The sequence below is a fragment of the Leucopleurus acutus genome (genome assembly GCF_964270905.1).
Source record: "Leucopleurus acutus genome assembly, chromosome: 1".
In the NCBI taxonomy this organism is placed as follows: Eukaryota; Metazoa; Chordata; class Mammalia; order Artiodactyla; family Delphinidae; genus Leucopleurus; species Leucopleurus acutus.
The window spans coordinates 31,684,723-31,710,907 of record NC_139142.1 but is presented as its reverse complement, the minus strand read 5'-3'; the positions used below and the strand labels follow the sequence as shown (position 1 = coordinate 31,710,907).

The following is a 26,185-nucleotide window of genomic DNA, read 5'->3' as shown; positions in this document are numbered from 1 at the left end:
GCCCCCCGCTGCACAGGGCCTTTATGTGGGAAGTCCAGCTCTGGCTTGACCTTTTCCACACTTCCCTACAGCAGTATACCCTGTGTCCACTTTGCTCCGAGGACCCTGCCTTGGGTTTTGTACCTGAATTATGGCTCGCACCTGGCTCCCTGCTGGGGTGTCCATTCACCGTGGGAGACTTACACATCCTTCCTGTACCAGTTGATGGGGTGCAGGTCGATCCTCAATGGCTCCTCTCTCGGCGCTACATCTCTCCCTCTTCTCCCCTCCCTGCTTCACTAGGTAGAGGGGACTGATCAGCAAATCGGCTGCGTCACAGATGCCCAGTTGGGAAAGGAGATGTCAGGCCAGCAGCCAGCTTAAATCCCCACGGACAATTCTCTCAGAGCCTCTCTGCTTTTTCAGCTTCAAGGAGGGGAGGAAGCCACCCAGAGTTTCTTGTCTATCTCCTTCCGCTCTCTCCCCCCAACCTTCTTTTATAGAATGGGATGGGGAAGGGTGGTTAGTTACAAAGCTATTTCAAATATCATGCCCTCTTTGGGGAGGGTATCAGGCCCTAGCTGTTGTTCTTTATGATATGGGATACTTTGCATCTCTTTTTTCTTCATTTTGGGTCCTTATCACCAATTCCGGGAAAGCAGAAAATGTTCCCCCTTCAAAGTCCTATTATGGTGGGTTTAGTGACAGATTCAAGGGAAGATGATCCTAGAGAGAATCTCCCAGTAGCTCCAACTCCAGGCCCCTTCCGGCTCCCACCATCTCAGAGCCCTAATGGGCCTGCCGTCCTAGACAACTTTGCCCTCGGGGCGTCGACCCCAGGACCAGGTAAGACTCCAGGTGACCCACTCACCTCCACTCCTCCCACAGACCTCTGTGCTGTATAAATACATCTCCTAAATTCCCATGAGCGGCCCATTTCTGTTATTCTTTAACCCCCTGTGATACTGGCCCAGAGGAAGGAGTTGGAGCTTTTTAAGGGGAGTACTTTTAGACATGTGCTATGTAGCTACAAAAAGAAACCCCAGGTTTTTCAGTCTCCCATCCTTTCCACCGCCCAGTGTTTAGCAACTCTCTTCTCTAAGCATCCCTCCTCCCCATTAAAGACGCGAACTCTGATTTCTGAGGGGTCACCCTTGAGACCCAGGTCGAGCCATGTGGGGCAGAGCTGACTCCAGAGTATTTAATTTGACCCCATTGAACCTAGGTCCCTTTAAAATCCTTGACCGGGTGTGGAATGGCCTGGTGGAGACCAGGACCCAGCAGAGCTCAGTGACCAGAGGAGGTCTACTGACTTGAAGCAGGAGGTTTGGGAAAGCTTTGCAGCATTCTCCTTGGGGAGGGTAGTGGGGAGTCAGCGGGAGATGGTGGGGAGGACCCCTGGGAGGCAGCAGGAGCCCAGCTGAGGTGAGATGTCAGGGTCTGTGTAGACCCTACTGCACCTGGTGGTGTAAATTTCCCAGGGTCCTGGACTTAGAGTCAGAAGGTCAGCTTTTCATCCTGGTTCAGTCATTGGGCTACCTTTGGCTTCAGGTAACTCCCTTCACTTTTCACAGACAGATCCTTTCTGTCTGGGCTCTTTGCTCTTCTATGCACAGCTAAACAGGTCCTGCACTGCAGGAGGTTTGTGCGTTTCAGGGGATGAGGAAGCCCACCAAATGGGAAGACACGCTGAGGGTCCAGAGCATGAAGCGGGGCCGGGGCAGAATGGGGAGATGAAACAAATGCACCTTTAGGGAGTGGGACAGGAGTTAGAAAGCCTCCTTGGAGGGGATCCACATTATGGGGCTGTGATTGGCAGCAAAGGAAGAAAAAATATGAGAAGATGTGTATGCATTAGAGAGGAAAGAAAATGCAGACAGACCAAGAGGTAAAGCGATGTGCAGGGGGAGGGGGAAGAGAGGCAAGAAGGAAATCAGGAGCGGCTGAGAGAGCCGTGGGGAAGGGTCAAGGCTGATTAAACAGCCAAGATGTGGAGAAAGGACAGCCTCTTCAGTAAGTGGTGCTGGGGACACTGGACAGCTACATGTAAGAGTATGAGATTAGAGCACTCCCTAACACCACACACAAAAATAAGCTCAAAATGGATTAGAGACCTAAATGTAAGGCCAGACACTATCAAACTCTTAGAGGAAAACATAGGCAGGACACTCTATGACATAAATCACAGCAAGATCCTTTTCGACCCACCTCCTAGAGAAATGGAAATAAAAACAAAAATAAACAAATGGGACCTAATGAAACTTCAGAGCTTTTGCACAGCAAAGGAAACCATAAACAAGACCAAAAGACAACCCTCAGAATGGGAGAAAATATTTGCAAATGAAGCAACTGACAAAGGATTAATCTCCAAAATTTATAACCAGCTCATGCAGCTCAATAACAAAAAAACAAACAACCCAATCCAAAAATGGGCAGAAGACCTAAATAGACATTTCTCCAAAGAAGATATACAGATTGCCAACAAACTCATGAAAGAATGCTCAACATCATTAATCATTAGAGAAATGCAAATCAAAACTACAATGAGATATCATCTCACACCAGTCAGAATGGCCATCATCAAAAAATCTAGAAACAATAAATGCTGGAGAGGGTGTAGAGAAAAGAGAACACTCTTGCACTGCTGGTGGGAATGTGAATTGGTACAGCCACTATGGAGAACAGTATGGAGGTTCCTTAAAAAACTACAAATAGAACGACCATATGACCCAGCAATCCCACGACTGGGCATATACCCTGAGAAAACCATAATTCAAAAAGAGTCATGTACCAAAACGTTCATTGCAGCTCTATTTACAATAGCCCGGAGATGGAAACAACCTAAGTGTCCATAATTGGATGAATGGATAAAGAAGATGTGGCACATATATACAATGGAATATTACTCAGCCATAAAAAGAAATGAAATTGAGCTATTTGTAATGAGGTGGCTAGACCTAGAGTCTGCCATACAGAGTGAAGTAAGTCAGAAAGAGAAAGACAAATACCATATGCTAACACATATATATGGAATGTAAGGGAAAAAATGTCATGAAGAACCTAGGGGTAAGACAGGAAAAAAGACACAGACCTACTAGAGAATGGACTTGAGGATATGGGGAGGGGGAAGGGTAAGCTGTGACAAAGCGAGAGAGAGACATGGACATATATACACTACCAAATGTAAGGTAGATAGCTAGTGGGAAGCAGCCGCATAGCACAAGGAGATCAGCTCGGTGCTTTGTGACCACCTAGAGGGGTGAGATAGGGAGGGTGGGAGGGAGGGAGACGCAAGAGGGAAGAGATATGGGAACATATGTATGTGTATAACTGATTCACTTTGTTATAAAGCAGAAACTAACACACCATTGTAAAGCAATTATGCTCCAATAAAGATGTAAAAAAAAAAGAGCCAAGATAGGCTGAGTTCGGGGGGGAAAAAACTATGGTCGGGGAGGGGACGTGTGAGAGGAATGAAAGGCCTGGGGGAGGGGTGGAGGAAGATGGGTTGGGAAGAATGATACACCTCAAACTGGAAAAACAAACTAGAAGTTGGCTGAGGTGTCTCTGCTGGGTTGCTGGTGTTTGAGGTTTTCACACTGGTGACTAAGGAGGGCTGCAGGGCAGCATGTGGCTATTTTAAGTAATTTCAGAATAGACTCTCAGGAGAATGGCAACTGCTCTGGAAATCTGCTAGAGAGAATGTTCCAGACTCAGCTCAGGTCTCTGCTGAATCCAGGCTCCTGGACACTTCCACTTGGGTGTCCCACAAGCCCCGAAAACTCAATATAACTAAAACTGGGCACACCATCTCCACCCACCTCTCCTCAGTGCCAGGCACACCAGCCAGCCACTCCCCCAAGCCTGGGACCCCAGAGCCCTGCTTGCTTCCTCCCTACAATGTCCTCCCTTCCTTGTCCATCCAGTCCATTGCTGTGTCCTGTGAACTCCCCCTCTTAATTCTCTCTCCCCTGGGACCTCCTCTCCAACCCCCACCCCCCCACTGCCACCATTCCATCTGCTTCCTTCAGTGGTCGATAGTTGTAAATGGTCTCTGGTCTCCCCTCCATCCACTCCCCACCTCAACCATCCTCCACGACACAGACAGCTCAGACTGAGCCAATGAAAAGGCAAATCAGATCATGTTACCCTCCTGCTCAAAGTCCCTCAGTGGGGGGATACTGAATTGTGTCTCGTCCACAAATTCATACGTTGAAGCCCTAACTTCCAATGTGACTATATTTGGAGATGGGCCCTTTAAGGAGGTAATCAAGGTTAGACGAGGTCATAAGGGTGAGGCCCTGATCCAATAGGACTGGTGTCCTCATAAGAAGAGGAAGAGATACCGGAGATCTCTCTCTGTGCCCAGAGAAAAGGTCATTTGAAGACACAGTGAGAAGGTGACCATCTGCAAGTCAGGAAGAGACACCTCCCCAGAAACCAACCCTGTCAGCACCTTGATCATGGACTTCTAACTTCCAGAACTGTGAGAAAATAAATTTCTGTTGTTTAGGCCACCCAGTCTGTGTTATTTTGTTATGGCAGCCTGAGCAGACTAATACAATAGATTTGGAGATGAATATAGTTGCCTTAGTTTAGCCCACAAAGCTAAATTTCTTGATCTGGTTGTGATCTTCAACCACTCCTCCCATACACACTCTCCTGAAAATTGTGCACATCTCATTGTTCTGATGCTGGCACGACACACTGGTGTGCATCCAGTTAAGCCCTGCTGCTTTCACATTCAGTCCACTCTTCAGTCGTGTACATTACGCCACTCCGTGCCCCATGCTGTTCAGTGCCTTCACTTCTCATGCCTTCTCCTGGGGCAACGATATCAATAATAACATAAATAATGAGAAATCTACTAGGCAGTGAGATGCATAAATTATATCAGTTATATATTTTAATCCCCCAAACTCTAGAGGAGGTAAAGTACCTTAATTATGTAATGGACTGAAAAACATGAGACTTCAGCACCTTAGACGACATAGCCAGGGTCACTCTGCTGGTGATATGACAGCAGAACTTGAACCCAGGTCTCCACAAATAAGCCACCGTCTTCTCTCCATCACTTCTCCATACAGCGTTGCCAAACTGCCTGGGATGTGTGTCCTCACCTGTCTTCCTTGTATAGCTAATTATGTCTTGTCCTTCTAAACTTGGCTCACCCAGTCTGACTCTTGCTGCTTCCTCCTGAATTCTCCTAAACCATCCTGATCGTACCCTAGCTATGCCCCTGAGCTTTCAGGAGGAATACAATGAAAATTGCAGTCACTGTTTTAGCATCTTTTCTTAATTTGTCACTGGGGAGTGGTCAATGAAAATTCTTGAGGTGGTGAAAAGATTTTGCTTGTTTGATATTTTAAAATTACAATGAGGTATTACCTCACATTGATCAGAATGGCCGTCATCAAAAAGTCTATGAATAATAAATGCTGGAGAGGGTGTGGAGAAAAGGGAACCCTCCTACCCTGTTAGTGGGAATTAAATTGGTGCAGCCACTATGGAGAACAGTATGGCGATTCCTTAAAAAACTGAAGATAGAGTTATCGTATGATCCAGCGATCCCACTCCTGGGCATATGTCTGGACAAAACTATAATTTGAAAAGACACACGAACCCCTATGTTCATAGCAGCACTATTTACAATAGCCAAGACATGGAAGCAACCTAAGTGTCCATCGACAGATGAATGGGTAGAGATGATGTGGTATGTATACACAACGGAATATTACTCAGCCATAAAAAAGAACGAAATAATGCCATTTGCAGCAACGTGGATGGACCTAGAGATTATCCTACTAAGTGCAGTAAGTCAGACAAAGACAAATATCATACGCTATCACTTATATGTGGAATCTTAAAAAATGATACAAATGAACTTATTTACAAAACAGAAATAGACTCACAGACATAGAAGACAAACTTAAGGGATTTGGCCATAGTGTTTCTGCTAACATCTTTCACGGACTCAGAGTGCCTTATCTATTGCCATGATATCTTTTTAACACAGCCTTTCATCAGAGGCACTGGTCTTAGCACATTTCTTATCACTCAAAGGTGGCTGTCTTGACATAATATTGGAATGACCTGTTGCAGGCTCAATTATAGCACCAGTTAGGAGATAATACCTTGTGAGGTTGGGATGCTATCCCACAGAATGCAGTGTATGCTTTAAATTGGGGGCCAGTACACAGTGCTGACTTCTTCTAGACAGGATGCATAGGTCTGAGGATCAAGGAGTAGAGGTGGGGTGACCCCTCTCATCATTATGCCCAATAATCCTCTTGAAGAATTTTACTTTTTGCCCCTACAACCTTGGGCTCAGTAGGTCTGGAGGTCGTAATGCCTCACGGAGAAATGCCTCCACCAGGGAACACAGTTATGGTTCTGATGATTTAGAAGCTGAACATACTCTCTAGCCATTTCGGATTATTTATGCAAAGAAGCTAACAGGCAGAAGAGATCACTGAGCTGGGCGGGGTGGTTATCCCAGTTACTTAGGGGGGAACTGGGCTGCTACACAATGAGAGTAAGAAGGACTATGTTTGGAACCTCGGGATTCATTGGGGCTGCCTTTTCATACTCCATTTCCTGAGGGTACTGATCAATGAAAAAACTGGAGCAATGCACGAAGAATTCAAATTCTGTGGGATGAAGTTTTGAGTATTCACACCAGGTATTCACACCACTTCATCCAGCTGAAGTGCTAGCTGAGAGTAATGGGACATGGAATGTTTGGGAAAAGATGACAGCATGACATAGTAGAAGGTGTGTGTGCAGCGACTACCATTTACTAGTAGTAGCAATTCTGTACTAAGTCTTACTCTGTAAGACAGTTGTAATATTTTTTGGTGACCAACCATCCCTATTTCCCAGGACTGAGGGGTTTCCTAAAATATGTGAATTTCAGTGCTAAACCCAGGAAAGTCCTGGAGAAACCAAGACAAGTCATCCTATTATGCTCCTAACTTTCTTCTTCAACACTATGAAAGTAAACAATGCTTGTCTTACACACCCAATAGGTGCATATTCAGTTAATAGCAGTGACTTTGAAATCTGGTGGACCTATGTAGTTAAGTCCTGCTCTGCCACTCACTTGCAGGATGACCTTGGCCAGACTACGTGGCTTCTCCCAAGGCTTCACCTCCTTCTGCAAGGCCTCAGGTATTTCTGTCCACCATGACCCACTTTACTATTAGCATGAAAGACTCTATATGGGCTGTTGTCCCTTTCTTTGTCACTCTTTCTTTGATGCCAGACGTATCTGCCCCACTTCTCCAATGTTCCAAGGGGCTTGCTTGACCTGGGGGTCTTGGTGCCCCTTGGCCATCCCTCTAAATCTTAACCTCTGTGCCCCATGCAGTCTGAGGAGCTAGAGACCTGCTCCTGCTACGGAAGCAAGACCATGGAGAGCTTCTCTCCACTTCCGTGGAGCCTGCCTGGACCAACATATAGAGGGACGGTATGTTGGATGAAGTGGCCTGAGGCCATCCATCACCACCACCCCACCCCGAACACTGACAGTCCCCTGGAACATGTCAGACCCTGATAGCACCAGCTGTAAGGGATTTTACCACAAAACATTAATGTGAGATGAAAGGGATATTTCCAGAGTACATGCTAGGTATAGGGCACTATGGTAACTGCCTTGAAAAATCGTTCATTTAACCTTTGCAACAGCTGTATGTCTGGATTGGAGAAACTGAGGCTAAGGGAGGTTAAAGTACTTGTTTAAAAATCCCACGAAAGGTAAAAGTGGTATAACTGGGATTCAAACCTCACAGAATACTGGAGGTTAGCACCAACACGTGCAAGGCCAAAATGCAAAACCCAGACCTTGACCCCATAGCAGGTGTCACATGCATAAATGGCTCCAGGGACCAGGAGGTCCTGTGAATGAAAGTGGCAGGCTGGGTAGGGACTCTGGTGAATCGAGAACATAAAGCCTGTCTACATGGGGTGACCACTGATCAGCTCCATTGGAGTGTTGCCATGAGGGAAAGCCCACGCAGTGTGGCCAGAGAAGCCCAAATCCAGAATTTTACACACAATGTTTGTTTTAAAACACTGACAAGCCTGCTGCCTCGTGTAGAAGAAAGCCACCTGCTGACTGGGACCATTCTCACTGGATTATTACGTGAGTGAGAAAGGCACTTTTCATTTTGCTCAGCCCTGACATACTGGGGTTTCTTTATTATAGCAGCTAACATTGCTCTAAGTAATAAGTGAGTCAAGGGGATGGGAACGCTGCAGCTATGCCAGGAAAAAAATGCTGAAAATGACATGTGCACCACGGCTGGCCGTGTCTTTTTCACACTAATAGACAGGCCGTGGAGCCAATGGATTGCAAATGGACGTCTGCTGTGCTCCGTCTGATGAGGTTGACGGGCAGTTTGATTACACACACACACACACACACACACACACACACACACACACACACACACTGCTCTTGTATATATATTCTAGAATCTCAGTGTTAAAGGTACAAGTAATGGGCTTCAGAGGCCATCTATTAAAACCTTATTTGTAGTTCAGGAAGCTGAGAGGAGGTGGCCTGGCTCAAGTCCACAGAACGAGTCAGGGGTGGCATCTCGACTAGTACCAGGTCCTCAGATTCCTCTTCCTCATTCTCTGTGGTTCATCCCAGCTTCTCTCTTGACAAAGCCTAACATCTGGATAGCCCAGAAATGACCCACAAAAGGGGGAAGATGGGGAGGAATCGATCTCTTGATTCTGCACCTACTGTTTCATCGGCTGAAGGGCGTTTTTCATGATCAACTTTGTGGCTGGCAAAGAGTTGAGTCTTCCAGCCAAGGCCTTCCCCCGGACTGCTTTTTTGGTGTTGTTTTGTGTCCTTTGGGACGCTATCCTCCAGCCATGACAACTCTTGTTAACCCATGACCCCACCAGCCCCTGATTCACCCCTGTGCCTTCGAGCATGCCGTTTCTTCTCGAATGTTCTTCACCACCAAGCCCCCTCAACAAGTTAAATCACTACTTATTCTCCCTTCAAGATCCTGCCTAACTGTCCCATTCTCTGTGAAGCCTTCTTCAATGCTTGCGGGCTGAGTCAGTGTTTCTTTCTGTCATGTCCCTGTGATGTCCTGTCTATGCCATTCTTTGACCACTCATGGCACAGAACCGTAATTTTTCTTCACACCTTGATGGCTCATGTGCTTCATAGCCTTCTTCCCGTCACTTAGCTTTCGGAAAGGGTGACAGTACATACAACGTGGTCGCCACCCTCCTCTCCTTACCTGAGTTGTTCGGACCAGGAGTGGACACAGGACACAAAGTAATCAGGCCGCGGCACCCCAACCCCTTTGACACAGCCTTCTACAAGGGTTCTGCCTTTGGGGACTGGCCCTTTGGGGATGGAAAATTGGCCACATTTTCTCCATTGAACCCGCACTCAGATTTAAAAAGCGACGCTCTAGTTCGTTGTGGGGAACAGAGCTGTGAAGTCATGGCAGAGTGTCAGGGCTGGTGGCAGTGCCGGCCACGTGCAAGACAAACAAAGCAAGAGCACATTGGGAGCGGGAGGAAGTGGACAGGCCTGACAGGCAGAAGGAGGAAAGACGGGGGACACCGTGTGGTTTCGGGGAGGTGGAACGTGGCCTTGCTTCCTGAGGGCTTTCAGGCCCCCGTGGCCTGCCGTGCTCCTGCCTTGGGTTCCGCAGTATCGCCCCCGCCCCCTTCATTTCTTGAACTAGCTTAATGGGTTTCTTCTTCTTGTAACCAAAAGAGCCTTGGTTAAAAGAAGTTCTACCGGCCTCTCTGGACTGTGAGTTGCTTGAGGTCAGGAACTCTGTCTTACTCTTCACGGTAGCACCAAAATGTAGCTCAAGGCACACAGGGTGCTCAAAACACATTTGCTGAAAGAGTCATGAATAAACGAATGAATGAATGTGCCTATTGGTAATTAATACAGGGCGCTGTTTGTCCAGCTGGAATCTTGCCCTACCAGGCCTTTCTAATACAAAACGCTCTTTCCCCTTTAATCATCACAGCTCCACCTCTTACGTCCTCCAGCGTCTTAAAGTCCAGACTTTGACAGGCAGCATTGTCCTGAAGCATTTTTTGCTTTAAAAATCCTGGGTCTGGCACATTGGCATCTGAGGACCTGATGGACACAAATAGGAGACACAAACAGGAGAAGACACTTTCACCTCGACCCCTTCGGCTCCAGAAGAACCCAAGGTGACCCCCTAGACCTTTTCCTGAGGCAACATGGGGAGAAGCAAGCTGTCTTTAGAGAGATATAAGTATAGCTTTTATTATTTTTTTTAAACCAACCCAACATTTCCACTGGCAACTGTCAACATAGCTTATGACATGAACACTGTTTCTTTTTCAGCTATTTTTTCTTAAAAAATGTGTTTAAAATTAAACAGGTGTTTTTTAATTTCTTCTTTTCCCTTAAAAAATGTATTTATGTCAATGCAGAAAGCCTACAGGTCTGTGGGCAGTCTTTTGGTGATTTCATATGTGTGGTTATTTGTGTGTGTGTGTGCGCGCACGTGTGTGTGTGTGTGTGTGTTTTAAAGCCAGGTCCTTTCAAAATTTGTTGGGAAAAGGTCTGTAGGGCACGCCAATCTCTCTATAAACCCAGGCTCCATGGGGTTACGGCAGCTTAGATTCCTCCTACTGGGGCAAGAAATAGCCCACAGCCTGGAAAAAGAGCTTCAAGAGGTTTAAAAACAAGCAGGAATGTGGGAGAGATGAGGAATTCCAGTTCCTGTCTTGTGAAAATACTTTCAAATGTGACCAGAGAGTCCAGGAGAGGTGGAAGGAGGCCCTCATTTTCTTATAAAACTCTAAGTTTTTGCATTAAATCAAGAGACACAGTCAGAGCTCTTAGTCTGGTGCATTAGGAAGTGAGGGTGTGGTAAAGCTGACATTTCTCAGAAGCACTGACATTTTACATATAATCTTTTCCCTTAAAGATCTCACTAGGTGGACATCGCATCTCTCCTGCCTCAGATGTGAAGCCAAAGATGTTCTAGAAGGCATACAGCCCTTCTGTTCCCCTAGCCGCCCTATGTCGTCATATTCCATTCCTATTTTTGTCCCCTATCTCCCGTTAGGTGGGTCTTCCTGCAGAAGGGTAAACATATAGACATTGACACAACGAGACAGAATTTGAAAGGCTCGGGCAGGGAAGAGAAAAATGACTTCTTGTTTTAAACTGGATTTCGACAGAAGCTTGATAGAAAGCTGTGCTCCAGCCCCAGCCCCAGTTCTTCAGCGCGCTGCCTGGGTGTGCAAACTTACTGCCACCCAAATGCCACCAGTCCATTCAAGAATGAAGAGAATAAAAGGAAAGGGGGAAAAGGACCTCGATGGAGCAAGAGACGGCTGTTACCCAGTGCGAGTGGGAGAGGGTGTGTCTGAAAGTTCGTGCTTCTACCCATCGGCTCAGACCCTGACTTCCTTCACAGCACCGTTGTCACTAACCTCAGAGAGAAAAGACAAGATGAACAAACAAATGATGAGCAAAGCCTGATGGGAAAATGAAAGCCACCACGATAATGATGGCAATGAAAAGAGAACCCAAGCCCGCCACGTGGATAGGGCTCATTCTCGAGCCTCACCAGTGGAGTGAGAGAATGGGGATGTATCAGATTGGACAGACAGGAGAAGCCCTGCCCCCGAGGAAAGCAGAAGCAAAGGAATAATCAGAAGAAGGTGGTATCGAAGGTGGCGAAAGGGTCTGACTACGTGATGGGTCAGGGACATCGCGGGAAGATGGGCTGGAGTTGGATTTGTCGCCATTGTTGGTTTGTATTGAATTAAATACTTTGTAAAATGGGTATCTCCTCCGTTCTGTTGGATTGATTAAGACTCTGCCCTTTCAGTTCACTGCCAGGGCCTAGGCGGGGGAAGTTCCTGGGGCTCGGGTCCTGACGCTGCCTCTCCAGGGCTGCTGCGGCTCAGAACCCCTTGATGTAGCAGTAGGCCTCCAGCGTGGCGAAGAGTATGTAGAGAAGCCACAGGCTCACAAACAGCGAAGTCGTGGCCAGCTTGCAGCCACGAGGGCCGCCCAGCTCCCCGCCCAGGTGGGGCCGCCGGCGGTACAGGAGCACGCTGACGCACACAAACGCGAAGATGGTGAAGAGGGTGACGGAGAAGGCCAGCGTGCCCGCGGACACGTGGAACTCCTGTCCCTGCAGGGCCCAGTAGATGGCGGCCACGGACCAGGCCAGGCCGATGCCCAGGAAGACGTTGACAGCGTTGCTGCCCGTGACATTGCCAATGGAGGCATCTGCGTACACGTCCTGGACGGCGGCTGCTTTGCTGGCAAACGTATCTGAAAAGAGGCAGACAGACAAGAGCTGGTGGGAGGCTGAGGTGCGGAGGGCCTACCTTTGAGGGTGTCCAGGAAGGCAGCTGGGGCCATCAGGCCGAGCCTGGGAATGACAGGTGGGGGGTTGGGGGCTACCCCCAGCTCTGCCATTAATAAGCTGTGAGGCCTTGGATGGGTCACCTTACTTCTCTGGGCTACCCGTTCCTCATCTGCCTGCGTCTGAAAGATTCCCAAGGTTTTTTTTTTCTGGTCCTGGTATTTACTGAATGGGTTTATTGTTCTCCTTTGACTACTTTTGCAGTAAGGGGAGTTTGCTTTCCCATAATATCTCCCCAGGGAACCTTGACATCCAGGGAAGCTTCTTACAGTTAAGTGCCTGATCGCACCTGTCACACGGGGCATTTACTTACGTAACAGACTGTGATTGAGCCCATGGGCTTAGCATTGCGCTAGGTGCTGGATTTATGGGGACAGAGGACATGCTGGAGAACCTTGATGGGGAGATACAAGGGCAGCTGTGGACTCAAGGAAGACAGGGCTCTGCCTTTGCAGTTAATATACAGAGCACAGGGCCTTGCAGGCTGTTTGACATCTCTTTAGATGTCAGCATGAATTGTAAGCACTGGAAGGACCGCCAGCCACCCTTTTATCTGACAAGTTAGGAAAAATAAGGTTCAAGGAATCTACTCAAGGTAAGTTATCAGGAGATTTGACCTGAAAACCCTCACGTTAAGAGCCCTTTCCATAGCGTCACCCTACATCCAAGGAGCTTCAGCCAAAGCCACACGTCAGCTGAGTGGACCACAGGATAACCTTCAAGCCCCTAATGCTGCCAGCTGTTCTCCGGACGCATTGCAAGGACTTGGATGTGCCCCAAACGCTCCCTTGCCCGGCTTCTCCTGGCTTGCCTCCTTGTTGCCAATTTTCTCCCAGAGAAAACCTCTTGCCTTTTCTTGCCTATGACCTTGCTTTAAAAATTTTTTTTAACCTCTGATTCTCTGCAATTTCTTCCCACATCTGTTCCTTCTACCCACATCTGCTCCATCCCCTCTGATAGCTCCAGTCCCTCGAGGCCCTGGAGCACAGAAATAAATCACACGTGGAGATTTATAAACTCCACATGGAAAGGGAAGCATGTCTGTCTTGTTTCCCATTATTGTCCCAGCAACCAGCACAAGACTGTATCAGGCTCAGTAAACATTTGTCTAATGAATAAATAAAGGCATGCTTGTTCCTCTTCATCTTTAGGTGTTTATAAGAAAAAAAAAGAATATGTAATTCATCAGATGAAAGGACAAGAGCTTGTAAAGCTCCCTTCACCTATCCTGCTGGGAGACACTTTGTACTCACAGGCGTCCTAAGCAGAGGAGGCTGCTGGGCATTTCTCCAGCACATCTTCAAGCAGGCTAACCTGCAGCCAGAGGGAAGTGGCCTGTTCATCTGACGTGGAGGTTAAGAAATTGGCCACTTAACTTAAGCAGGTAACTTAACCTCTGGGGCCCCACTTGACAGATGAGGATAATAACACTCCTTATTGAATAAGGTTTGGGTGAGCCTTACAGGGCTAAAACAGGTGAGCTGCTTAGCACACACACTTCCTGGCACATCAAAAGTGCTCAAGAAATGTTAGCTATCATTCTTAATAGTGGCAGCGACCCCTTTGACCCACTTCTGTGCCCCTAAGGGGCAGAGGCTCTGTTAAGCTCAGATCTGAGATGGTAAGGAAGATAACGAGGCCAAGTGTGTAGGGGTCACTTGAACCAGGTAATATCCTCTTCACAAATGCAAGCACCCCTCCCTCTCACCTGGCACAGAGGTGCCGAATGCCACAAAGACAACAGCCGTGACCGAGTCCTTGAGGCCAATGGTGCAGCCAAAGTGGGAGGCCAGGTCCCCGATGATGGCTGTGAGCATGCCGATGATGAGAATGGAGACGACAAAGCAGGCCCAGCCGTGGCAGTACTCTGTGGGGGGCACGCAGGCAAAAAGCACCTTCCAGAAGACCGTTAGGAAGTGCATGACGTAGTCAAAGCAGGAGGGCAGCCTCTCCTCACCTGACTCATCCTCGTCTTCGTCCCCTGCTGCAGGCAAGACAAACAGGCCCGGGAAAGGACAGCGGGGTCAGATCCCCATTCATGAGAAAGTCCAGTCCAACCCACATCGTAAGCACCACTGGCTGCACGGAGACTCCAGCTCTCTCCTGGGCAGCCGGCGCGGGCACCAGAAAATGGGCGGGAAATTGAAAACGAGTTGGGGTGCCCCCATGGTCAATTTGAAAGCAGGGCACCCAGGGAGAGTGGGTGAGAGAGGACAGGCGAGTAGGAAAGGGAAGAGGAAGAGATGAAGAGAAAGGATGAGAGAACCTGAGAGGGACAGGGCAGTGGGGGAGAGAGGGAGGAGGATGGAGCAGGCACGGGGTTGCCTAGGTGAAGGAGAGTGAAATCAGCTGGGTTTCCACTCTTCACTGGACACCCGTGGGGCTCCTCTAATCTTCCTGACATGACTGCTGCAATAACCTCGTGGTTCTGGTCATTTTCCATCCCCAGCAGGACAGCTTTCATTCCAGATCATGTGGGCATGTCCCGGGGAGACAGTGCCATCCTCCAAATATCCCGTGGGATGGAGCAGGGATGGGCCTTGTTTGTCCTTGCCAGGAAATGTGGGCAGAGTTGCCCATTCAGCAGTCCAGGAGGAGAGGACGTGCTGGCGCCCCGTCAAAGGCAACCTCTGTCATGTTTTGACATAACCGGTGGCAGCAGGAGTCGGGACACTTGGGTTCCAACTGCAGCTGCGCTCTGAAGAGAATCTGGAACCTGGGGTCAATCATCTTTGGTTTCTGAATCTCGGCTCCCTCATTTGAAAAAGGAGGGCGTTAGATTATGTGCCTGATATTCCGCTTATTGCCTCTATAGGGGCAAAGAAAGGTCCTCAGAGGTGGGACTGGGAGTATCTGAAGCAGGTGATAGGAAAAGAGGGGGCAGCAAACGCAGCAGCAGTGGCCCTCTCTTCCTGGCTGTACTTTGGCTCTGGTGCTGGGACCTCAGGGATGTGACCCCGTGGGTTGCTATGACAACAAAGCTTCATGAAAAGAGACAAGGCCAGGAGTGCGGGGCAGTACAGGAGGCCTCCGTGGTGCTAAGAGGCAATGCTGTGAGTGCTGGCAAGACCCCTCCCATCCCCATGCCAACCCGCATGCAGGCCTCTGGGATGCTAGCCTGTGCTGTGGGTCCCCACTGAGGAAACCTGTCACTCACTGCCGAGGAGAGGTCTGAAATCATCCAGGGCAGGGGTTTGTCAGTCAATGCAAGGTTTTTACAAACCCCAGACCCCCACATCTCTAAATCAGAATAGTCCCGCATTTTACAGAAAAGGAAGACCAAATTAATAAGAGGACGGAATGATGAAAAAGAGAATTTCTTAAGTTCCTGTTCAGTACCAGACTGTGCCGCTTTCTACTCTTTGTTGAGAAAGGTGGCAATAGTTCCCTTTTTGGATGAGGAAGTCAAAGTACAGAGAGGATAGCTTGTCCCAGTTCACACAGTAGAACCAGGGTTTGAAACCAGAGATAGCCATGCTCTTCTAGTTACCCCATAGTTCTCTTCCAAAGTGACTCAGTGAAAAGGCAAACATCTAAGGTTAGAGCTGGGAAGACTGGCCACAGGGCCCTCCCAGAGACTGGTGAGTTGTTGACATGGCTGTGTTCTTGCTTCCCTGGAGCTGCCTGTGCCCATCTTGTGACCCTCTTACCTGCACTGACAGTGATGGCCTCCATGAACTGGTCCCTCCAGGAATGGGTCCCCACAACCAAGGCCAGGTTTGTCTTCCTGATCAGCTTGTCCACGGTAGTCTGTCGGGAAGATTAAAACTTGGAACCATGAGGTTAGAATGCTCAGAACCATTGTAGAGTCTGGTACTTCATGGGAATGAAAGCTACCCTGTACTCCAGGGGGCTCCACGTGAGTTCTGAAAGTTATGCATGGAATGGCCTTAGGGGGTATCTTCTGGCATAGTCCTTTTCTCCAGTTGTGACTGCTGACATTGGACATTTAGAGCAATACAACAGAGAATAACACTAATGATGTCGGTAAACCTAGCCTGGAGTAGTGAATTTTAGTATATTTGTTTTAAAAATACAATTAAATAGTGATGATACATTTAGAAGCTTTATAGCTCATTTATTCCATAGGCTATGTTATGTTTCCTCACAATATTCCTAAGATACACATGGCCAGCACTGTTTGCTCCACGTTACAAATGGGAAAACTGAGCCTGGGGTAAGTGAGTTGTTCAGTTTCAACTTCACGTATTCAGTGGTGACATTGGAACAAGACTCCAGGTCTTCTACCTCCCCCCTCATTACTTTATTATTCAATTACATCTCACTTATGGCCTGACCTTGAATTCATAGGACTCTTCAATGATGACCTCTAGTTTGGGGTGTTCACCCAATATTGGCTTTCCCATTTCTGCTATCCTCTTGGCTTCCTCTTCCTCCACAGTCAGCTTCCTGTCTGTCACCTCTGCAACAAAGCAAAATCAGACTAGCTTTAGCTCATTGGCCATTCCCTGGAAGTCTAAAGCTCAGGGTATTAGGCATGGGCAGTGGGCATACAGCAAATAGCTCTTGAGGATGAGGACTTTGTACTTTTTAGTGCCTTTTTCTATAAGGTGCTAAACACTTTATGATCATCAGACCATGAGAGTGTTCCTTGCAGGCCTGGGCTAAACGTTCCTCTTTTGATTTGATACCTGGGTGGGCAATCTGACCCAAGGATCTTCTGAGAAATAACACCAAGTGAAGCCCCAAGACATTTGGTGAGATATCGAAGAGCTGGGAACCAAAGCCAAATCTCTTGACCTTTAACAACTTTGAACTGTTGGGCATGACTGGTCAACTACTTCATATAAGAGTTCTTGGGGGTCAGAAGCACATTTTCACCCAAAGGGAATGTCCATTGGTTCCCATTAACGTCTGTCTCCAACACTCTTGGGAGTGTTCTCCTCTATAAAGGAGGAAGAAGGGATATTTCCCGGAATATCTACATTTCATACTAGTGACTATTATCCTCACCATGAGAAACTTGGAAGATTCCCCCCAAACTTCATGATTTCCAAATGAAAGATCCCCAGGATTTCTAAGGAACCAGGCACATTTCTTCTGAAACACAAATACTTGTTCAAAAACAAAACAAAGGAAGCTCTTCCTCTATTTCCTTTTGAGGCATCCCCTGTCACCCCTCAGCATCTTAACTCAATCACCGGTGGTCCCTTCTCATGCTGAACAGTTAGACATTTTTTGCACTTCAGCTGGTGAGTCCATTTTAAGACCACTTCACCACGAAGACGCGTTTTCTAGATTAAAGTGGAATAGAGATTGTCTTTTTATTCCCCTTTGATTAGAAAATTGCTCTTGGCGTCCTGTTTCTTTCAGAGCTCGTTTAAACATCTTTCCAGCCGAGTCCACATTCTTACATGCAATTAATTCTTTTATTTGGCCCTTTAATTGCTTTCATTCCACACAGTGAATCTCCTGGGGGGAATTCTCTAGTCCTTGAAGAATCTCAAGGACAAAATGGGTCAGAGGCCAAGAAGGTCTTCTCTTCTTTTTATCTTGGGAATTTGTGAAGCATGGGAAGGGGTGAGACTTGAGCTCTCGAGGTTGCAAGGAAAAAAGAATTCACTGGAAAGATGATAAGCCAAGCAGAGAGTCTGTTTTCTATATGAATTTCTGAGTCGTCCTGAATGAAACTGGTAAGAGAGTATGCGGAGAATTCCTGAGCTGGCTGTTCTACTCAGTGCTTCTGGCACCAAACACAGAAGGCAATCCCAAAACGCTGGGGAGCTGTCCGTGGTGCTGTCCTCCCTTTCGTGTTGGTGACCACTTTAGGAAACAATTATTTCTCAACAATCAATGTCCTCCTGTACATTTCTATGCAGACACCCCCTAGCAGCCTGACTTCATTTAGTCCATATGAGCCTCTTATTAGTTAATTCTGAATATAAGTCTGGCTATGAAGTCAGTGATCCTAGAAGCCAGACTGCAAGCCACTCTGAATAAGTTTTTGGAAAAAGATGTATACGTAGATTCTTTAAAAGCATGGGTACGCTTTTCCTCTACTTGTAGCTTTTGGCACCATATCGCAATGCCTATCCTAGTAGTGACAGTATTATTCCACTCCTCCCTCCCCGACTCTCCCTTGTCATATTTTACATGTGCCGCAAGAACTTTATACCGATGTAATGAGCTCTCCAGTGACTTATAAATGTACCTGCCTAACCCCTTGTCTAGCTATCAATCTAGCACTATATCCATCTGGCAGGATATTGATCTAGCCACTGACCTGTCTACCCCTGTGGTGACAGTCAGTTTTTCCTTCTAGCTCTCTGCAGAAATCTCTTTGACAAATAACCAATCCTCTACCTTTCGCTCTCCCACAGCCCCACAGTACCCCACAGAGGTACTCTCTCGCTCTCTGTCTATATATATATATATCTGTTAATTGATTGATTCACATGCCTTTAAATCAACTCTGATTTAGTATCTGGATTTGGTATCAATTCCTGCCTTTTTCTACTTCTGTAATTATCATTCCTTTACATTCAAATAGTTAATTTCTTGAGAGAGTCATAAGTCTCAAACCTAAAAGACCATAATTATTCTGATCACTTGTTTATGTAACTCCTCTGAATTTCAAGTGTAGAGAATAAATGACAGGTGATATCTTGATATTCAGACTGACTAAACAAACTCTTGGGTCTAGGAGAAGGAGGAGGAAGGGGAAAAAGAGAGAATGAGACTATTAATAGGATGGAAGGTTAAACAGATATTGGAAGAGGAAAGAGCTTGCCAGGTAAGACTGGAATAGATTGCCATGAATGTTCTACAGACATCCTCAGAAGGAAATGGGGCGATGCAGCCAGTGCTCTAACTCCCAGGTCCCTGAGCTTGGTGATGTAGTTCAGATTGAACATATTTTCTCTCCGTCTTTCATCACCAGGCATTGTGAATCATGTTTGCTTGGCCACCTGGGAAAATCCAAACAAGGAGTTGAGATTTCCAGTGAATTTAAAGTCTAACCAAGGGCTCCTAAACTGCAGGTGTACAGATTGAAAGATCTAGGAAATGACACCTTCTTTTCCTGTTTTAGCTTCTACTGGTATCTGTGCCAATGTGTTAAAAGTATAATGAAGCTTAAATTAAATCACAACCTTTGGTATGTGCATATGTGTGTGGCTGGTGGAGGGGTAGAGGCAAGCATTGGAACAAAAAAGCCCAAATGTCTCCTCAGACGAGAAGATGAGTGAAGTGGAGAACACCCAATGCTCTGACATTGAAACCCTGGGAGAAGAGTGGAATATATGGGGTTGGAGATAGTCATTATCCTATTGATATAAGAGGAAGCAAGAGGCCAGGGAAGCTGGAGTAATTTTTTTCCATAAAGGGAAAATGTAGGGGTTTACCTACATATATCTTTTATTTTGGTTTGAGACTCCAAGGAGGTAAATGTCCTTACTATGTACACTGCCCCTTCCTCAAACTCAGTGTACAGCCAGCCTATGGTGACTGAGTACCAATGAATTCTGTAAGATGGTTTGCCTCTCAAATGACCTTAAAATTTTTATACATTCAAAGAACTAATGAAGTATAAAATGTTATTTTAACGTATGTTGAGACATCTTGTATAGCCCACTCTGCCTGCACCAAGAGTTACAGTATTGCCGATATGCTGGAAATGCATTCCTAACTGCTCACAAAGTTGGACATTGTCTATGATTTGATTCCACTGATGCAAGCATACTCTCAAAGTAGATGTGTTTCCTACAACAGGCTCTAGACTCTGCGTGAGAATATCTCCAACATAAATTCCCCTGAATTTCTATATACAATCAGATCATTGCCCACCCCCACCCCGCCATAATATTCTAATTCTTCTTGTTGTTCATGGCACATGTGACTTCAAGGATCAATGACTAATGAACCAAAGTTCTAGAAATTTAGGTCTCTGCTGTGATGAAATGGAAGATCTTCAGGATCAATAAAATACCAGATTCCTTAAAAATTGCTTTTCATGTTCTCACAGCAGCTCCTGATTATTTCTCCCTGGACCCCTTAAGATCAAAGTATTTTCTTTCTCATCCCATCATGATCCTATTAGGAGAGTCAGCTCTGACTCTCATCCTCTCTTGCCCCACAGTATGAGATGACAGAAGAATTAAAACTCAGGAGAAGTCTATGACCCACCATTTCTTTGGTAAGTTTCAATTCTCTTCCTGGTCTCAGAGAGGACCAGCCATGCCTTTACTCACATCCACTAAAATGGTGCTCAAGGAATTGTCTACCTCCTCACAATTACTTCAGGTAGGGAAATATCTCCAAGTCCTTAGGAGAACTTGTTAGGTTAAGTTGGGCCCCCAGTTCCTAGTAAATAAATCAAAGGACATTGGTCTTTAAATAATGGCACTGGCAAGAAGCAGAAAAAGGGGGGAAGACTCCCCTTACCTGGAGACAACAGGAGCGCTGTTTGCAAATGGGTACCAGACAGGGGAAGAAAGAAAAGGAAAGAGCATTAAGGTCCCATCTTAAAAGTGTCCCCAGGCTTTGTGGTTGCAGTAGCACAAGGAAAGCAGTGAGCTTAGTAGATGAGAACTTTGCAGCCACATGCAAAAGGCAGCAATTGGAGCATGCACAGCAGCAGCAACCGCAGCAAGGGGCGTGAACTACTGGAGAGACTGCTGAGCACCAGGGGCCTGCAGCTGCAAACTTTCCCCATACCTTCCCTGCAGCTCTGAGGGCCAGGGATAGAGGAATGAGGATGGGGGAACCAAGCGGGTGGAGAAGAGACAGAGTTGGTCATTTGTGGTCTTCTATGGGATCAGGTTATCACATCCATTCTGTAAAGGAGTGAGAATCCAGTTATCTTGAAAACTGTATAGGTTGCAACCCTGACCCAGCTCTGAGTACCCCTAAAAGAATGACCTTGTGAAAAGGTAAATCCTGCAAAATGTTTTCCTTGAATAGTGTGTTATTTTAGAGAGATAGCCTGGAGGTTGGAGGCCATGGACTCCTCCCATTTTGTATCACCTGTGCCTACAAAGTCACTGCAAAGTCCTTGTAATTAGTAGATGCTCATTAGAGATTTACTGTTGGTCACCTATTATGGCAAATGTATTTTTCATAGATTCTGTGGAGCCGCATCTCTGGATGGTGTTTTGTTTCAGAAAGGACAGGCTAAGTCAGAGTCCAGATATTCTGGACCAGGGAGACTGTCATACTGAAAGCTATTGGTAGATGGAGATGACAAATACAAGGTCCCTGCATGGCCTGGGAACCATGGTTTGGTTAAAGATGTACCCAGCACAGATCATCCCTAGCCCCTGAGTTTTCACTTATGCTAAACTCTCTTAGATTTCAAGATCCAAAAATTAAAACATTCTTGTAACATACCACATTTTCACCTTGATGGTGTCTTAGTGCGGCACCTCACTCCCTGGTTCTTGTCAAATAAAAGCCTGGGAACATCCTGTTACATACTCCTGGTGCAGCTGGCGACTGAGGGAGATTGCTGAGGAAGGAGTGGGGCAGGGGGTGGGGGAAAGTGTCTGTAGATTGTTTTTTCTAAAAATCTCTAAGAATGCCACTCAGGTCTGTAATCCCATATTCACAGCCACTGAAAACACATATGGATCCAGAATCTTTATGGTACATAAGCAGGGAGAACAGCAGTTGACTTTTTCTGGTTTCTCCCATATGGAATTCCAAGGGGTAATGGATCAGTGGATCTCCTTACTACACTGAGATGATAGATAGATAGATAATAGATAGATGATTGATAGATAGATAGATAGATAGATAGCAAGAGAACTTGTTCATTCTGCTCCTTCTATGAATCTGGACAGAAGAACCCCTCCTGCCCCCCAGGTTCCAGTGGAAACTAGAGATCCAAACACATTAGTGTATCCAGGGAGGCCAAGGGGCAGCTCTTCCAGAAAGATCCCTGCTGCCCTGGTTTTTACTCAGACATCCCTCCCAACACCAGGATCATCTTTAGCACTATGAGAGGGCTTTAAGTCAGCTGACCTGCACCATTTGCTGGTCATGTCTACACGAATCTGAGACTTTCCACTTAGCAGTTACGGATGGGTCAGTGAGATCCAGGTAGACCAACTCTGAGTGACATGATATCTCCAGGGTGTTTTTCCTACTGTTGCTGATGAGAGAAGCTGGAGCTGAACTTTCCCCTGCATTGATCCCCAGGGTCAGGTGAGTGTCATTTATCCCTGCTCAGACATCCCAGAGACAAGCAGGAAACAGCACAGCTCTGAGTATTTGGAAGCATTTGGGCAGCTCGTTAGGGTGAGCCCATGGATGTGGTAAGAGGGGGAGCAAACAGGCCTCATTCCTGGTGGAGAGAGCTTTCCTTTACCACCTGAGGCTTCCAATGTCCAGGCCCAGGCCTCACATCCTTGACCATGCTGCTCAGAGTTGCTCTCAGCTGTCCACTGCTAGACCCCAGGGCTCCCTCTATTGCAAGGCAACTGTGTTTCCTATTCATCCTCCCTTATTCCCTCCCCCAACTTGTCCAGAGCATTTAATCTCACCTCTGAAGTCTGTTTTGTTTGCCAAGAATAGAATCTCTTATTTCAAATATAGTCCTTTACTTTTTTTTGTAATGCAATTGTCATTTTGACCATGCACACACTATACTATGTTGTACTGAATGCCTAAGACTCTCCCATGTAGCAATGATAATGAAAAGCAATTTCAGCTGTGTAGTTTCTCACTCTGAGAACAGCAGGACATTCTGGAAATCAGGATGGGGTTTCATTTGACTCTGAATCTAGACAATCAAGTTTTATGACCTTTCAACTTGTGCTCTAATGCCAAAATATGAGGAGATCTCAAGAAACTGAAAATGAACCCTATAGACAATAGAAACTGACAGAAGACTGACACCTTTCCTATTGGCACCTTCCATCTTGGCATCTTGGTCACTGGGAAGATCTGGAGGCATATCACACTGATAGCTCGATAAAATCCTTATTTTCTCACCTACTCCCTCCCCCAGGACTGGGCTCCACCAGGACTCTGCTGGCATCTCCTTGGACAGAAAATCCAATGCAGTAAAATGGGGTCCTCAAATGAGGAGTAGCCACAGGCATTCATGTTTGGCCAAGTCTCTTGAAGACCGCAAGGTTTATCTTAGGTCACTCTCTGTCCAGCTGTTGAATGGGGTTTATTGGTGAGGCAGAAAAGAAGAGTCTCTTTACTGGTAGAATAAAGTCATGGATGGACTTCCAACCCATTCTTCTTGCCTGGAGAAGAGTGCCTTCTTTTTAGCTACCCTGTGCGATCCTTTGTCCTGCTTTCATTTGCACATAAGTAGCTGGGACTGTGGAAATTGATGACACTAGTTTACAATGGTCTTAGGTGTCTGCTACGTCCATCCAATCATGAAGATGTGCATTAAATGCACAGGGAGATGGGAATGAAGTAGGGCAGGTGTTGAGACAATTTCTGAAAATATTCTGGGTGGCAGGAACACAATCTGGGAAGCAAGGGAACTGGAGATTTTCTCTTTTCTTCCAGCACTCTTTGGCAATCAGACTCATGGCAACATCTTCTTAGGTGGCCAACAAGAGGATGAATAATGGAAGGCAGAGAGGGCTTCTGCCTCTCCAACAGCAGGTGTAAAACCAGTGTGGGCACAGAACTGGTCAGGTCTGCAGAGAGAGTCCCCAGAAGACAAGGGGAACTGAACAATCATTCGTGTCTGAGAAGAAGACCTGGGCATGAGCCTTTGGGAGCATAGTCGCCGAATCTCTTAGATTTGTCCTTGAGTGAAAGGCTTCATGCTGCTCTTTGCCACGTGACTATGAAGTAGCTGCAGAATCATCACCTTTTTTGACAAACAAGTAGGTCTCACCATTCTATCCTTCATGAGGTTCCAGCAGCACATCTCTCCTGAAGGGGAGTATGAATGACCTCCTCTTGATATTTCCCAAGAGGACTCTTACCCACATATATTCCTCCAACACTTTCAAAGTCGTAGCTTCTAATCATTTTCTTCAAGGGAAGAAATCTTTCCTTACTACTACCTTGGTTGCAATGTAATCAGTCCCTTAGGCAGGTATCCCAAGATGCAGGGCCTGAAGAAAGGAGGAGAGGAGGCCACGTCTCTGCTGTAGGATGAGGGTTATCTCAAGACCTGGGTGATACGCTCATTTGCAGATGTCAAGCCAAGGCAGAATTCTGTGAACCGTCCAACACCTGTTTCTCAGAGATCAACAACAAGCAAGCCCTTCTACTGGAGTCCCTTCCATTGGAAAACCTGTAAGACCATTCTCTGGGCCTGCCCAATGTCAATCCTTTTCCAGGACCCTCCAGCTAAGGAGATTTCCATACCTGGAGTTAACTACTTTCCTTTTGCAGACTCAATTTTCTGCTTTCGGGACTGCATTATCCTAAAGTAGTCTTAATAAAGTACCCTACCTTGGGCTAGAACAGAGGTAGAGTGGGATGGGGTGGGATGTCAAGGGAAGGATGAACAGCTCAGGATTCCAGATTGCACGACTAGCTCAGAAGGCAGCTTTCTCTCAGAGAGCTCTCAGAAGTGTGGCCTCTGACAATTGGTATACCTTTCCATGTTTTGCTCTACCCAACTGTGAAATAGCCAGATAAAACACTTACCTCCATGAAGGACAAAGGGGCCCATGGGCCACTCTGCAAGTGAATAACCTGCCAAGCACTCAACGGAGGTTGGGAGATGCAGCAGAAGACTCAAAGCATCATGGCAAGACGGGCTCCAGCCCCCATCCCAGACCCTCCCCCATTCAATCCGGGCTAGAGAGTGAGGGGTGGAAGGGGAACAAGGCAGGGAAGGGGCAGAGGCATGCATCACATTACATTCCTTTCTTTATCTTCTCCTCCCCACCCACCAAGGAGTTTGCACATTTACAGGTGACTCTGTGTATATGGTGGGGGGCTGTGAGGATGGGGAGTGCAGGGGACATTGGTAATCAGGTAATTGGAGCACAAGGCAGAAGTAACTCATTAGGGTCATGAGGGGTTGAGGCTGCAGTGTGTCCAAAAGGTGAAAAAGGAGGACGTGGAAATAAGCTATGGCTAAGAAGGCAGAGATGATACCGAAACAGGGTAAGAGCGAGAATACAGGAGGGAAAAGAATAAAACAAGTCCATTGGTCAAAAGGAGGAAGGAGGAAAAGGAAAGAAAAGGGGGGAGAAAAAAACATAGTTTCTTTTTGTTGTTGTTGCTTTTCAACTTGTTTAAATTTTTTCTTTCTTTTTGTTGTTTTATTTTGTTTTGTTTTGTTTTTAAGAATCTCACACCTGATAGTCCACGTTCCATCCATTTCGGTTCACCAAGGACAATGAAGAAATTCTCTTGCCTTTCGTATTCCTCCTCATCTACTATTTTAACCCTTACGGTTTTCCTGTAGGGACAACAAGAGAGAGAGTGTCGACTGGGTCGGTAGATTGGTTGGTCACCCGGAGCCCAGCCTTTAAAATCATTCCCCATCACTCCTGGCACATGCAGCTCAGTGCTGCCATGGTGGCTTTTGACAGGACTTGGTGGATTGAATTGCTCTTGTGTCAAAAATGGTCTTAGCTTTTCTTATCTCCTTGGTCATAGTTGTCCTTACAGGTGAGCGGGAAAGGGAGCCAGGAGGCAAGGAAAAGTTGGCAAAGGAAGGGATCCAGAAGGACAGGAGGGAAATGGGAAGGAAAAAGAGGGCTGAAGGTGGGGAGGAGTCATTTTCGATCCTGCTGACGGTTAGTAGGAAGTGAGTTGGGCAGCACATTCCACTGGGTGTCACATGGTAATTGGCATTTCTTTGGGCAGTAGGTGAACTGCTGGCCTATCGGGGGTGA

The 26,185-nt window shown here is 46.7% G+C and overlaps 1 protein-coding gene across 6 annotated transcripts in view; it reads right to left on the bottom strand.

Annotated features, from left to right (window-relative positions):
• Positions 1-11,921: 11,921 nt before the first annotated feature.
• SLC8A3 (solute carrier family 8 member A3) overlaps positions 11,922-26,185 on the bottom strand; it is a gene marked incomplete at both ends in the record, with an annotated part of 126,296 nt that continues 112,032 nt past the window's right edge. Inside the window, 6 exons of one of the 6 annotated variants that reach the window (XM_082838216.1) lie at positions 11,922-12,298; positions 14,101-14,376; positions 16,043-16,142; positions 16,691-16,815; positions 20,796-20,813; positions 25,643-25,746. In XM_082838216.1, coding sequence (XP_082694342.1) covers positions 11,922-12,298; positions 14,101-14,376; positions 16,043-16,142; positions 16,691-16,815; positions 20,796-20,813; positions 25,643-25,746 — 1,000 coding nt within the window. The remainder of the gene's footprint in view (positions 12,299-14,100; positions 14,377-16,042; positions 16,143-16,690; positions 16,816-20,795; positions 20,814-25,642; positions 25,747-26,185) is intronic. The other 5 variants (XM_082838219.1, XM_082838214.1, XM_082838218.1 and 2 more) reach the window with 5 other exon arrangements.